This window comes from Hordeum vulgare, chromosome 6H, assembly GCF_904849725.1.
Source record: "Hordeum vulgare subsp. vulgare chromosome 6H, MorexV3_pseudomolecules_assembly, whole genome shotgun sequence".
Lineage (NCBI taxonomy): Eukaryota > Viridiplantae > Streptophyta > Magnoliopsida > Poales > Poaceae > Hordeum > Hordeum vulgare.
The window spans coordinates 546558412-546572906 of record NC_058523.1 but is presented as its reverse complement, the minus strand read 5'-3'; the positions used below and the strand labels follow the sequence as shown (position 1 = coordinate 546572906).

Genomic DNA, 14495 nt, shown 5'->3' with positions numbered 1-14495 from the left:
GTATCCTTATATCCTATATATACTTAAGAGAGTGATCCTCGGTAACTTATTTATCTCAAGAGAGCATGCAACATCACCATTTAATTTTGGATGGAATAAGATCCACCTCAACATGCAATCATGCATGAAAAAGACCCACCACTACATGCAACCATGTGTGGGAAAATATTTTGCATTCTATTGTATTCTACTTATATTCAACTAACATTTTACCAATATACATAATGAAATATAATCAGTTGTATGTGTTTTTTTACTTTTGGTTCACGTGTTATTAAGCTAAGTATTTTTATTCCACACAATCAAATCAAAAAATGTTCGTCGATTTAAAAAATGTTCACCAATTTCAAAAAATGTTCCCGAATTTCAGAAAAATCACGAATCTGAAAAGTGTTCACAAATTTCAAGAAATGTTGGTCACTTCATAATTGTTTGAAAAACAATTATTGATTCAATAAACGTTCATGAATTTGAAAAATTATACCTGAATTTTCAAAAAGATCAAGAATTCAGAAATATTCACGAATTTCAAAAATTCTTCCAAATTTAATATGGAAAAAATGGAAGAGTAAACAAAAAAGAAATAAATAAAGAACAAAAATAAAAAACACATCAAAGTGTTCATGAATTAAAAAATACAAAAAACTGAAAAGAGAAAGCTGATTTTTTTGGTTGTGTAAAACGGGTTCAAGAAAATCACACAGAAAACCCGTGTAATGGGTCGAACAATGTAGCATGTGTACGCACAGGGTGCGGGTTTTGCTAGTATCCATTGGCATGCACGTTAAATAGAACCCGTATAAATCATTTGAAGTTAGAGATCACACTACACATTTTCGCCGTTGGAGAGGGTTGGGTGGGTGCATCGACGTGGGTACATCGGTCGAGCAAATACAGCCACGGTCGCGTATCTGGAATGTATTTGACTAGAACATTGCCGTTTTAGAGTGAAAAACTATATTTTTAGGGATTATACACCTTAGGAGATTTGCTAGATAGGCCTTAAGCCCCTTAAACTCCCTTTTACTCCTCAAATTAGAATTTTAGGGGATCTACTAGAGATGCCATAACCTCATAACATAGGACAACCAACACGCGGGCAAGCAAATTATGTGCACAACATGATTTTTTTGCTAGTACAATCTTAACCAGGCTCTACTCAGCTACAGATGTAGGGACGCAAAAACAAATGGTGCATGTATCCAAAGATGCCCTTGAAGCTCCATGTTGTATGGCAGCCGCGTGGGCAGCGTGGCCCTTTTTAATAATCGTAGTTTGAAGTTTCAACCAAATCTGTATCTGACCATTTTGCTGAGAGCGCCAGCCATTTTGGTGTTGAACTTCACCACACCAACCCGCTACGCTGCATACTGGGTAAGAAAAACCTTAGAATTTTATGAGGAAACGACGATTTTGTGGTCCAACACCACTGAACTTAGAGGGTGTTTGTTTCGAGGGACTTATTGGTTTAGGGAGTTAAAAAAGTCCCTACAAGTCCCATCTAAACCAAACATGGGAGACTTATAGGGACTTATAGTGGTCATTTGGGACTTATCAAAAAAGACTCTCAGGGAGGAACTTATTGGGACTTATCGATCGGCCCGCACCTACCCCGCCTCGCTTGTTCCCCGCCTCCTCGCCTCGCTCCTTCCCCGCCTCGCTCGAATCGCCGCCGCTGCCGGCACCCTCAACCGCCGCCGCCATGGCCGATGATGATGAGGACCAGATCCCCTTCTTCTCTCAGTTCTCCTCGCATCAACAGGCAACCCAAGGCTCATCCGCCGGCGGAAATCTCGGGAGGGAATGGGTTTCTTGGATCTCAACAGCAACGTCAATGTCTTCCCGGAGTTGGGTTCGTACCAGCAACTCCTCTTCGACCAGTCGGCCGGTCATGGCCTTCCTCCGGTTGGACCTGGTCGTGGGAGGCCCTTTGTCACGCCCAAGATGCGACCCTCTCCTCAATTTGGCACGAGGGCCTCGTCAGGGATAGAAGCGCATCTCGTCGTGTCGCAAGAATGGATATCGTTACAAGTACATTTACTGAAAAGAAGAGATATATATATAGAATTGGCTTACACTCGCCACAAGCTACATCAGAGTCATAGCAGTACAATACATAATCATCATGAAGAAGAGCAGGGTCCGACTACGGACAAAAACAAACAAGAAAAGGAGAACGACGTCCATCCTTGCTATCTCAGGCTGCCGGCCTGGAACCCATCCTAGATCGATGAAGAAGAAGAAGAAGAAGAAGAAGAAGAAGAAGAAACTCCAAATGAACAATCAACGCGTTCGAGTCAAGTAACCTTTATCTGTACCTGCAACTGGTGTTGTAGTAATCTATGAGCCACAGGGGACTCATCAATCTCATTTCCAAAGGTATCAAGACTAGCAAAGCTTAATGGGTGGGGTAAGGTTAAGTGGTGAGGTTGCAGCAGCGACTAAGCATATATAAGGTGGCTAAACTTACGAGTACAAGAAATAAGAGAGGGATGATCTACGCATAACGGACGTGGACTACTAATGATCAAATGAATGATCCTGAACACCTACCTACGCCAGACATAACACCACCGTGTCCTCGATCGGAGAAGGAACTCACGAAAGAGACAGTCACGGTTACGCACACAGTTGGCATGTTTTAATTAAGTTAACTTCAAGTTATCTAGAACCAGTGTTAAACAAAGCTTCCATGTTGCCACATAACCGCGGGCACGATTTTCCAAAAAGATTTTACCCTGCAGAGGTGCTCCAACTTGTCCATCACAAATTACCACAAGCCGCATAGAAATCCTCGATCACGAAGCTCGCAATCTCGTCGGACTCCTTAGTGGAAAACCTCAACTCTGAGATTACCCAAAGCATCACCGGAATCCCGATGCACAAGATATTTCGTCAAAGGTAAAACTAATCCAGCAAGGCCGCCCGACGTGTCGACGATCCCGATAGGAGCCGCGTATCTCGTTCTCAGGACACGACGGATGGAAAAGCCTACAGGGACCAAACCTCGAGTTGCCCCGTGGTGGCCCCGCGGTCTGTCCATTTTGGACCAACACTCATGAGGAGCACTGGCCCGGGGGTTGATTAAATTTCCTCGGGTTAATTACTCCCTATGCAATGCATTAGTTATTACGTAAATGTAGTATCAAAGTTGGGCCTTGTTGGAAATATGCCCTAGAGGCAATAATAAATTAGTTATTATTATATTTCTTAGTTCATGATAATCGTTTATTATCCATGTTATAATTGTATTGATTGGAAACACAATACTTGTGTGGATACATAGACAAAACACTGTCCCTAGTAAGCCTCTAGTTGACTAGCTCGTTGATCAAAGATGGTCAAGGTTTCCTGGCCATAGGCAAGTGTTGTCACTTGATAATGGGATCACATCATTAGGAGAATCATGTGATGGACTAGACCCAAACTAATAGACGTAGCATGTTGATCGTGTCATTTTGTTGCTACTGTTTTCTGCGTGTCAAGTATTTGTTCCTATGACCATGAGATCATATAACTCACGGACACCGGAGGAATTCTTTGTGTGTATCAAACGTCGCAACGTAACTGGGTGACTATAAAGATGCTCTACAGGTATCTCCGAAGGTGTTCGTTGAGTTAGTATGGATCGAGACTGGGATTTTTCACTCCGTGTAACGGAGAGGTATCTCGGGGCCCACTCGGTAATACAACATCACACACAAGCCTTGCAAGCAATGTGACTTAGTGTAAGTCACGGGATCTTGTATTACGGAACGAGTAAAGAGACTTTTCGATAAACGAGATTGAAATAGGTATGCGGATACTGACGATCGAATCTCGGGCAAGTAACATACCGAAGGACAAAGGGAATGACATACGGGATTATATGAATCCTTGGCACTGAGGTTCAAACGATAAGATCTTCGTAGAATATGTAGGATCTAATATGGGCATCCAGGTCCCGCTATTGGATATTGACCGAGGAGTCTCTCGGGTCATGTCTACATAGTTCTCGAACCCGCAGGGTCTGCACACTTAAGGTTCGACGTTGTTTTATGCGTATTTGAGTTATATGGTTGGTTACCGAATGTTGTTCGGAGTCCCGGATGAGATCATGGATGTCACGAGGGTTTCCGGAATGGTCCGGAAACGAAGATTGATATATAGGATGACCTCATTTGATTACCGGAAGGTTTTCGGAGTTACCGGGAATGTACCGGGAATGACGAATGGGTTCCGGGAGTTCACCGGGGGGGGGGGCCACCCACCCCGGGGAAGCCCATGGGTGTTTGGGGTGCCGCACCAGCCCTTAGTGGGCTGGTGAGACAGCCCAAGAGAGGCCTATGCGCATAGGAAAGAAAATCAAAGAGGAAAGGAAAAAAAAGAAGGAGGTGGGAAAGGGAAGAAGGACTCCACCTTCCAAACCAAGTGGATTTCGGTTTGGGAGGGGGAGACCTTCCCCCTTGGCTCGGCCGACTCCCTTGGGAGTCCTTGGACCCCAAGGCAAGTCTCCCCCTCCTCCTCCTATATATAGTGGGGTTTTAGGGCTGATTTGAGACGACTTTTTCAGGGCAGCCCGACCACATACCTCCACGGTTTTTCCTCTAGATCGCGTTTCTGCGGAGCTCGGGCGGAGCCCTGCTGAGACAAGGTCATCACCAACCTCCGGAGCGCCGTCACGCTGCCGGAGAACTCTTCTACCTCTCCATCTCTCTTGCTGGATCAAGAAGGCCGAGATCATCGTCGAGCTGTACGTGTGCTGAACGCGGAGGTGCCGTCCGTTCGGTACTAGATCGTGGGACTGATCGCGGGATTGTTCGCGGGGCGGATCGAGGGACGTGAGGACGTTCCACTACATCAACCGCGTTCACTAACGCTTCTGCTGTACGATCTACAAGGGTACGTAGATAACTCATCCCCTCTCGTAGATGGACATCACCATGATAGGTCTTCGTGCGCGTAGGAAAATTTTTGTTTCCCATGCGACGTTCCCCAACAGGCCTTGCCAGACCAGCTTTAATCTAAAACAAATTATCAAAGGGGTCCCCATAACAACCCCGATCGTGTTAGGAGCGCTCAAATATGGAACATAACACCGGTAACCGAAAACTAAGGGGGCAAAGGTGGAACAAAACACCAGGCTAGAAAAGGTCGAGCCTTCCACCTTTTACCAAGTATATAGGTGCATTAAATTAAATAGCATTTTAATATGGTGATATGACAAGGAACCCATGTTATCACATGGAAGCAACTACACCTGCAACTAGCAACGCTAACAACATGGTTAAGCAAGTAGTAACATAGCCAATCAGTGGTTTGCTAGGTCGAACGGGTTAAAGTTTATCATGGCATTGTAGAGAGGCTGATATTTAACATGTAGTAGGCAACGAGACATAAACGATAGAAGCGGTAAAACTAGCATGGCAATGATAGTATTGATATCCGGGGAAATGGTCATCTTGCCTGAGATCCCGCTGAGAAGAAGAATGACTCCGTGAAGTCGGTGAACCAACGTAGTCAAACGGGTCCTCACATTCCGATCGCTTGCGGAACTCTATCGAGACGGAGCAAACCGAAAACAAACATCAACACAGATATTCACCGCTCGATGCACAACAGGATGCACAACCTAATATGATGCATGAACAGATCATCATGCAAGGGATGGCATGGCAATTCACCTCACACAAACTCTACACATTAAGTGAAGCTCGATATGCAACGAGTTACATATCGACAAAACTCCATGTTTAATTATTTAATTCACTCCCGATTATTTACACGACAATATCAAATGTTGTTTAACATGGCAAGGGGTGAAGCGATGATCCTACCTGTCATCCTAGTCGCTTAACACGCGGAGCATAGAACGGAGCTACGTACAAGAGACATGCAACACAAGATATATGCCATGAATGTGTCATGCATGCAAGTTACAACAACACGGGCAAGAAGAGAAAGAAGCATATGTCGCCACGGCAAGCGAAAGGGGAACCAAAACGGAAACGATGCCACGGCAACATTCCTATCCCGATAACTCATCGAGATATCATGCCAACGTATAGGAAGCATGTGCGGGAACGCTAAATAAAGATGGGGTGATCCCGCTACCGGGTTCCCATGTGTCGAGGGCGCGACGAAAGAGAGACAACGTGCAACGGGCAACCATACGCGCAAACATACGGTACATCTCATACATCATTTGCACACGGTCACGACAACGTCCCATCGGTATACCTTCGAAGCGTGCATATTGGAGCGGATTGGTTCGGTGAAGGAGAACAACGATCGTCATGGACGTCATGGAAGTCGTGGTACTCGGGTCTCGTCGACGGTAGTCGAACTCTTGGCGTCGGTACACGGTCTTCACATCGGTAGTCGAACACATTTCGGGGGTCGTCGAGGACGTAGTTGACTCGACGAACTTGTCAATTCCATGGCGGCGGGGATAGTGCACGCGGCGACGGCAAGCGACAGCACAAGCAAGCAACACGGCAAGCAAGCAACTAAATCTATCTGGCAGCTACAGCTAGCATGGCAAGCAAGCATCTACAAGCAGCTACGCCAGCAGGCAACGCTAGCAACTAACTAGCAGCTAACAGCTACAGCTATAGCATGCAGCCAACAACTACATGCACCGGCTGGCAGGGCAAGCACAGGCAGCAGCTAAGCTCGGCAGCAAGCTAGCTTAGCAGGCCACGGCAGCAGCAAGCAGCGCGCACGCAGGCAGGCAGCAAGCAGCAAGTTGCCAGCAAGCAGGCAAACAGCTCGGCAGCATGCAAGAGCTAGCGGCAGGCAAAGCACAACATCAGCAACTATCTGCAGCCAACATCGGCTAAGCAGCCACAAACAGCAGCAAGCAAGAGCAAAACGGCGGCAGGCAAGCTCGAGGCGGCCCGGCACCGGCGAGCGGACAACGCCAGCGAGGGGCGCACGGCTCCGGCGACCAGCAAGCCGGCGCGGGCATGGGGGCTCGCGGCACCTCGGGCATGGAGGCGAGCGCGCGGAGAGAGGAGAGGGCGAGGGAGGTGGCCACGGCGGCGGGAGGCGAGCCACGGGACTCCGGCGAGAGGAGCTGGGCAGCGAGGTCGAGGCCAGCGCGGCGCGCAGGGGCGGGAAGAGAACGGCGGCCTGGAGCTAGCAGCGCGGGGGAGGGGGCTCGGGAGACCAGGGGCGCAGGAGAGGGAGGCGGCGACGGCGGGGCGCGCGCGGGAGACGGTGGCTGCGGCGAGGAACGGCGGCGAGCAAGGCGGCGCGGGGTGCACACGGGAGAACGAGGTCGGAGGGGATCGGGCATGGGAAACAGGATGACGGCGCGGGGGAAAGACGAGGAAGGACCGGGACGAGGGGGCTGAGGAGGGTGTCGCTAGGGTTGGACAGGCAGCTGGGCCTTGGGCCGGCTGGGCCGCTCCTCTTCTCCCTCTTGCCTTGGTGTTTTTTTCCTATTTTTTAAAGCAGGAAAACTCAAACAAAAAAAGGGTTTCAACAACAATAAAAGAAATATTTTTTACTCCTTTAAAACAAACCCCAACTATAAAATAGATTGGGCCTCTTTTTTTAAAAGAAATAAAATGAAACCCTTTTTAAAGAATAAAATAAAACCCTTTTAACAAGAGAATAAAATAAACTCCTTTTATCAATAAAATGAGACTCTAGTTTTGAAATAAAACAAAAGAAAAAAATAAAGGAAACCCAAGGGGTTGCCTCCACATTTAATAAAAGGGTTTTTTAAAAGAAGACGAACCTATTTAAAATAGGGGTTAAAACGGAAACTTTAGCAAAACCACAAAAATGAAATATGAGGGAGAGAAGGTTTTAGGTCCGCGGTGCAACAGGATTTTAGGTGGCTCTCACGCACCCACTCTCATCACTCCAACAAAACAACGCCACTCACAAAGCACTAACACCCAACAACACGAAGCACAAGCAACACCGATAAAACACAGTTGACATGATGTCATTCATGATGCGATGATACAAACTAAATGAAGAGGCCACAAAATAAAATAACCACACGACGAAAACGGAAATAAAGGGGAATCTTCTGGGCGTCGGCATCGGGCTGTCACACCCTTGCAACAGAAACAAAGAAAAATCATTATGGCTTGCATTGCACTCCACAATTTTATTAGACAAAGTCAATTCGCCGATAAAGATTTCGACTTGTGTGATCAAGATGAAAATTATGTACCATTGTCTATGCCAACGACTACAACAAATGATTCAACAAATGAGATGGACAGTGCTGCTATAAATCAATTCAGAGCTTGGGTCGCTGATGGGTTGTGGTCCTTGAAACAACAATGATATGAACAAGTGTTCTTCGCTTATGTAATTTGTGTTATCTCGGTTGTTATGTACTCTCTCTTATTTTGATTTTTATGAACAAGTGTTAATTCGTTTGTATGAACAAGTGTTATTTTGGTTGTCACTATTGTGTAATTCGTTTGTATGAACAAGGGTTATTTAAACAAGTGTTTTATTATTAGGGGTAATATGGACTTATAAGTCCCTGTAAACAAACAGGTAGGGACTCGGGACTTATAAATCCCTGTAAACAAACAGGTAGGAAATCGGGACTTATAAGTCTGTGTAAACAAACAGGTACAGACTCGGGACTTATAAGTTGGGACTTAAAAAAGTCCTATGACTTACGAAACAAATAGGGCCTTAGCCACACCAGCGCCACACTTACTCACATTAAGAAAAACATACTCTCTCTGTCTCAAAATAACTGTCTTAACTTTGTACTAACTCTAATATAAATTTATACTAAGTTTAAAACACTTATTTTGAAACGGAGAGAGTAGCTTTTTAACGGGAAATGACAACTCGCTGTTTAAGGACATCAGTTCCAACGCATATTCTTTGGTACATGTGTTTCATTTGACCAATTAGAAGCTTGTACATACAAGGGATGGTCCGTGAATCGCAGCTCTTCCATTTTGTTGAACCTGCGCGGTCGTAGTTGGACGGCTTGAAATTGGATTGGACACCATTGCAAACGAACCGTACGTCTTTGGATGTCTCGAGCACCCTGTTAATCTCCATTCATGGAGTGAATTGCAAGAAATCACCACACTTGGGGCATCCTTTGCGAAAAACAATGGGGTTCTTAATATTTTGCAAAACGCACCGTTGTTTGGATGATTAAAACCCGTTTGATCACTTTCTAACAAGTGGGACCTGGTTGTAAGGAGCTGACTCAGCAAACAATTAACACATACACCCCTATATCGGAAAAAGAAAAGCAATCAACCTATTCACACGTGCCGGCGGAGGCAAGCCGCACGACCCCACCGTCCGGCCTTCGGTGCCGCCGTCCCTCCCGACAATCAGCAGGCGACTCCCCTACCTCTACTCCGCCCGATGTCGGCGAGCAGCAGCAGCTCCACCGTGTCTGTCCTGTGTCGTCCGAACCACGAGCAGCAGCAGCTCCACTAGCTATGGCACGAGTGTACACCGCGTCGCCCTACCCAACCTCCGGCGACGCAACCATCGGGAGCAACAGCTCTACCGCGTGTGGAGGACGGGGCTGCTTCATCGGCGTCTAGGTGAGACGTGTGGTGGTCCTCGGTGTGGATGTGCAACCTCCTAGCGCCGCCCCACACATGTCCCTCTTCGTCGTCGTTCCTGTTCGTCGATGCACGACCTCAGCGGCGCCCCAACGGCGCACCTAAGCATTAACAGGCGAGGTCGGGATCAGGGTCTCCCTCCTCCCGCAGCCCCGACGAGCGCGGCGGGGCGACTCCCCTAAGGCGTAGGGGCGAGCAGGTGAAGAGAAACAACGGCAAGGCCGACAGAGCTTCGGCAGCACAACGGTAGGGCCGGAGCCATGAGCTCGTGGCTAGGGCGAGCCACCGGCCAGCTGCGACGGCCAGGGAGGTGGGAGGCCGCACCATCCCGTTAGCAAGACTAGGGGGAGGGAGATCATCTCGCCGGAGGCCACCTCAAGGTGGCCCGCCACCATCTCGGAGGAGGCAGGCGACGCGGGTGGGAGGGGGCTAGTTGCTTTTTCATTTTCTGAATATGGACGTCTTTGTGAAATCCAGGGAGTAGTGTATATCATTTTTTATCAAATCATCTCCTTACAATCTCACCCCACTTCTCAGAAAGTGATCAACCAGGCTAAATCACCTGGTTAGTGAAATTTGCAAAAAAAAATGTTGTGAATCTACTATGTGTTTTACAAAAAACGAAGGACCACGTAGTTTTCCACAAACGAAGCCACAAATGTGGTGGTTTCTCATGCAATTCACTCGCATTGATGTATGTGTTCAACACTGAAATGGTTGATGCCAAACAAAATGATCAGATTTTATTAAACTGGATAGGATTGAATCCTCGGCACAAGAACAATTTCTTGTTTGTGCATCCCACGGCTAGGAAGGCAGATGACAGGGTCTAGAACTTAATTACTCCCTTCCTTCCTAAATATAAACATAAGTCTTTTTAAGGATTCTAATATGGACTACATATGAAGTAAAATGAATGAATCTATATATTAAAATATGTCAATATAAATTCGTATGTAGTTTATACTAAAAATTTAAAGAAGACTTATGTTTTTTGTATATGAAAAAACTTTCGTGTTAATAGAGAGAAATTTGACCCGAACAAATATAAGTTTTATTATTTTTTCTATTTTACGATTGTGAAATCTCCCCTAATAATAAAGTGCGCAATGCTTCTGTCGCCCGTCGTCGGTCATTTTGCAGAAAAGCCCTCACAGTTTCAGTTAATTAACCCGCAGTCCAACTTTAAGTCAGAACGAACCTAACCGTTTTTTGCATTTTATAGAAAACTCCCTGATGTTTCAGGTAATCAACCCGCCGTCCCTATTTAAGTCAACCGAAACTTTTTTTGTTTTAACAAAAAAAAAACCTGACTTTTCAGTTAATCAATCCATATTTTATCTAAAACAAAATTATCCATATCTTTTAAACCGTAACTCCGATTTTAACATGTTATATATGAATTTTGATTGAAAAAATGTGTAGAATCTAAATAGGATGTTATTTTTAGCTGTTAAATACTTCTTAAATATTATTTTTGATTCAAACTTAATCTGTAGTGCACGGTCTTTTTTTCTCTCTTTCCGACGACCATACGAATTTGCAATAAATATTCATTAAATTAAAACCAAATTGAGAGGAAAGAAAACATCGTTAATCACACATGCACACCTTTGGAAAATCTCGTGGGAAGAAACAACATATTTCTCATCTTATTCCGAGTGATTGTACATTCAAACGCGTTTTCGTTGTGTGAGCACTGAGGTCATTGTCGACAACACAAATGTTATGCCATGTGAAAATATATTACGTTTAAAGCGTGTGTTATTTTCTCTTCCGTTGCAACGCACGAGTTTTTTATATTATATAACTATAAAGATTTGGGATTTTTGTTGGGAAGTTCCGTGACAATATTGTACGTACTAATTTTCTCTTTGGGCAAGTGGCTCCATATCTCTTAAAAACCACGCGGAGAACGAGCAGCGGATCTTCAGCAGCAAGATTGTACTTCCACACGTTGGACTTTTCTTTCTCTTGGACTGTTCATACAGATACGGATACGGATTCTCACTAACTCATTGGTCTTGGACAGTTCGTACGGAGGAAAAAGTCCAATTTCAACCTTTAATATGTGAACCATTTTATAAAATCTCTCAAAAATAGAAAACGTGATTTTTTTTCAAAATCGGAACATTTTTCAAATTCGAAAATATTTTTTGGATGCGCGAACATTTTTTCTTGTAGTTGTGGAGTGATGCATGCATTTGTTCTTATAGTTGTGAGTATATTAAGACTGTAGCTTAAGCTCTACCTGGTCAGCATTTTTTTAAATTTGTTAATATTTTTCAAAAATGACGAACCTTTTTTCAAATATTTCTTACAGTGTGTTGGGACAAATCCGGTCAGGCGATGAACGTCGAATAGCCTACAGGTACGCATAATACACACCATGACAACCCACACATACACGTACATCCACACGTAATATACAATAAATATTTCGACTACATACAATGAACTCTATATAATATAAGTGAAAATAAACAGGAACAAAAAAAGAAAAAAAGAAATCAAAAAATAAAAAGTATAAAATATAAATTGAAACAGAAAATAAAATTCGTGAACTTTTTTTCTCACTTTTTTTAATTCCGTAAATATTGTGATGTTCCATAGCGAGATGGGCCTGACTGGTCTGGGCCAGTCTTTTTCGCGCGTGCGCAGCTCAATCCCGGTCAAGTCAGCAATCCTAGTTTGTCAAAAGAATCCAGGGTTCTTTTTAGACAAGGATTACATAGTTTAGGGTGCAATCGACAGGGATTTCGAGTTGAAGGTTCATTTCGTCGAACCTCTACAAATTCAGGGTTTAAAATGAACTTTTTCCTTCATACGGATACGGATTCTCACTAACCACAGGCTACATCGGTACAGCTCCTGGACCGGCTGCTTGTTAAGCTGGGGATAATGGGGCGATCAGATTGGTGAGAGCATCTTCATATTATGTTCCCAAATCTTCCCTCGTTGTCTGCATGGGGGAAATATTAATACAAGAAACATTCAAAGAAAAAAAATCAACGGAGAAATAATAGCTCCTCACTGCGCAGTGCGTACAAAAAAAACCATCCTTGTGCTAATAATATGCCTATATATAGACCGAACTAGCAACGTGCAAGCTCAAAACTAACAGCAAGCAACCATGGCTTTTTATGACCAACAATTCAAGATTCTCGAGGTACCTCCAATCGTGCAAGAGCTTGTGGGCGCCGGCGTGAAGGAGCCACCGAGCCAGTACGTGCTTCCCGAGCAATACCGTCCCGCTGCGGCGGCGGTCTCCGAGATGCCCGAGCCCATCCCCATCATCGACCTCAGCCGGCTCTCTGCCGGCAGCGCCGAGGAGTTCGACAAGCTGCGGTCCGCGTTGGAGAACTGGAACCTCTTCCTGGTAATTAAACTTCTTTTCCCATTTTCATTTCGGTTGTGTGATGAAGTGGTCATCTCGATCTCATCTCCGGCCGATCTTTCTCCAGGCTGTTGGACATGGAATGGAGCCTAGCTTTCTTGCCGAGGCGATGAAGGCCACCAGAGAGTTTTTCAACCTCCCAATAGAAGAGAAACAAAAGTACTCGAACATTGTCGACGGCGAGAAGATGAGCATGGATGGATACGGTAATGACATGGTCGTAAAAGAGAATCAGGTCCTTGACTGGAACGACCGGCTTAATCTCCTCGTGGAACCTGAATCCCTAAGAACCTACAGACTCTGGCCAACGCAACCCCCTTCTTTCAGGTACTTATTTACCGTCTAGCTGTAGGTTTTTACAGTCTATATACGGTACGCATGCTGCTGCAGGCTCTGCTATCATGCATGCCCTATTTTTAAGCTGATACGTCAGTAGTCTGGCAGTTGATGATTACTACTCCACAATTGTGCAGAGACGTCCTGTCTGAATACACGGTCAGGTGCAAAGCGGCGACCAACATTGTCCTTCGAAACATGGCCAAGATGCTCAATTTACAAGAGGAACACCTCGTAAACATGATCGGCGACAACTCCATCACCCTAGCTATATTCAACTACTACCCTCAGTGTCCAAGGCCAGACCACGTCTTGGGCCTCAAGGCCCACACCGACGGCTCAATAATCACCATCAACTTCGCCGATGCCGAGGGGCTCCAGCTTGAGAACAACGGCGTCTGGTACAACGTGCCCATTGTTCCAAATGCATTGGTTATGAACATAGGAGATATAATGGAGGTACTTGTGTCTACAGCCAGCTACATGTATAATAGTTTGACCTTGTTTTGTGGATTGTCAAGCTGAGATATAATACATCTCTCTATTTCATCCTTATGCATGCAGATTTTGAGCAATGGGGTTTTCAAGAGCCTGGTGCATAGGGTTGTCACCAACGCGGAGAAAGAGCGCTTGTCGGTGGTGCTGGTTTATACGTTGGAGCTAGAGACACAACTTGAGCCGGTGTCAGAGCTAGTGGATGACAAGAGACCTGCACGATACATGAAGATCAAGCTCAACGACTACATGGAAAAATTCCTTGACACTTATGCCACTGGGACACTAGCCATCGACGGCGTGAAGATCCGAATATGATTCCGTTGTATGCAAAAGCTCGCTGAGTAAGATCTATGATGAAGTATCTTCCGTTGACCAGTTTTTAACGAGTTTATATTTTCACATATTTTCAAGATTTTTGTGTGTGTACTCCTCATGTAAAATGTTGGGCAGCTTGTGTGGCCGCATTAAACCCTAATATAAAACGTATCCGCTGTGGGCAACGTACGGATGCAAAGGATGGAATAAAACTTATCGATTGTGTGCAACATGCGGATGCAAGGATAGTTTCCTGTTGGTATGTATCATTGATAAGTACCACTGTGCCTCCTTTTCAAGAAATTAAGAGACCGTTGTGCCATGAAAAATTGTGGGTTAACAGTCAGAATTTCATGTGTATCTTTCCTGAAATATAGACACCCGCTACTATA

The 14495-nt window shown here is 45.1% G+C and overlaps 1 protein-coding gene across 1 annotated transcript; it reads left to right on the top strand.

Moving 5' to 3' along the window:
- Positions 1–12675: 12675 nt before the first annotated feature.
- On the top strand, positions 12676–14189 carry LOC123404490 (protein SRG1-like). The gene is made up of 4 exons (XM_045098423.1): positions 12676–12936; positions 13022–13281; positions 13428–13749; positions 13855–14189. Exons 1-4 carry the CDS (start codon positions 12691–12693, stop codon positions 14101–14103), a joined length of 1077 nt encoding a protein of 358 aa, XP_044954358.1. The 5' UTR covers positions 12676–12690; the 3' UTR covers positions 14104–14189.
- Positions 14190–14495: the final 306 nt, after the last annotated feature.

Bases quoted from the DNA above. Each gene is read 5' to 3' on its own strand.
- LOC123404490 (XM_045098423.1), top strand. From the start codon at position 12,691: ATGGCTTTTTATGACCAACAATTCAAGATTCTCGAGGTACCTCCAATC. The intron at 12,937-13,021 runs GTAATTAAACTT...ATCTTTCTCCAG, and splicing joins AGAACTGGAACCTCTTCCTG to GCTGTTGGACATGGAATGGA. The intron at 13,750-13,854 runs GTACTTGTGTCT...TTATGCATGCAG, and splicing joins ACATAGGAGATATAATGGAG to ATTTTGAGCAATGGGGTTTT.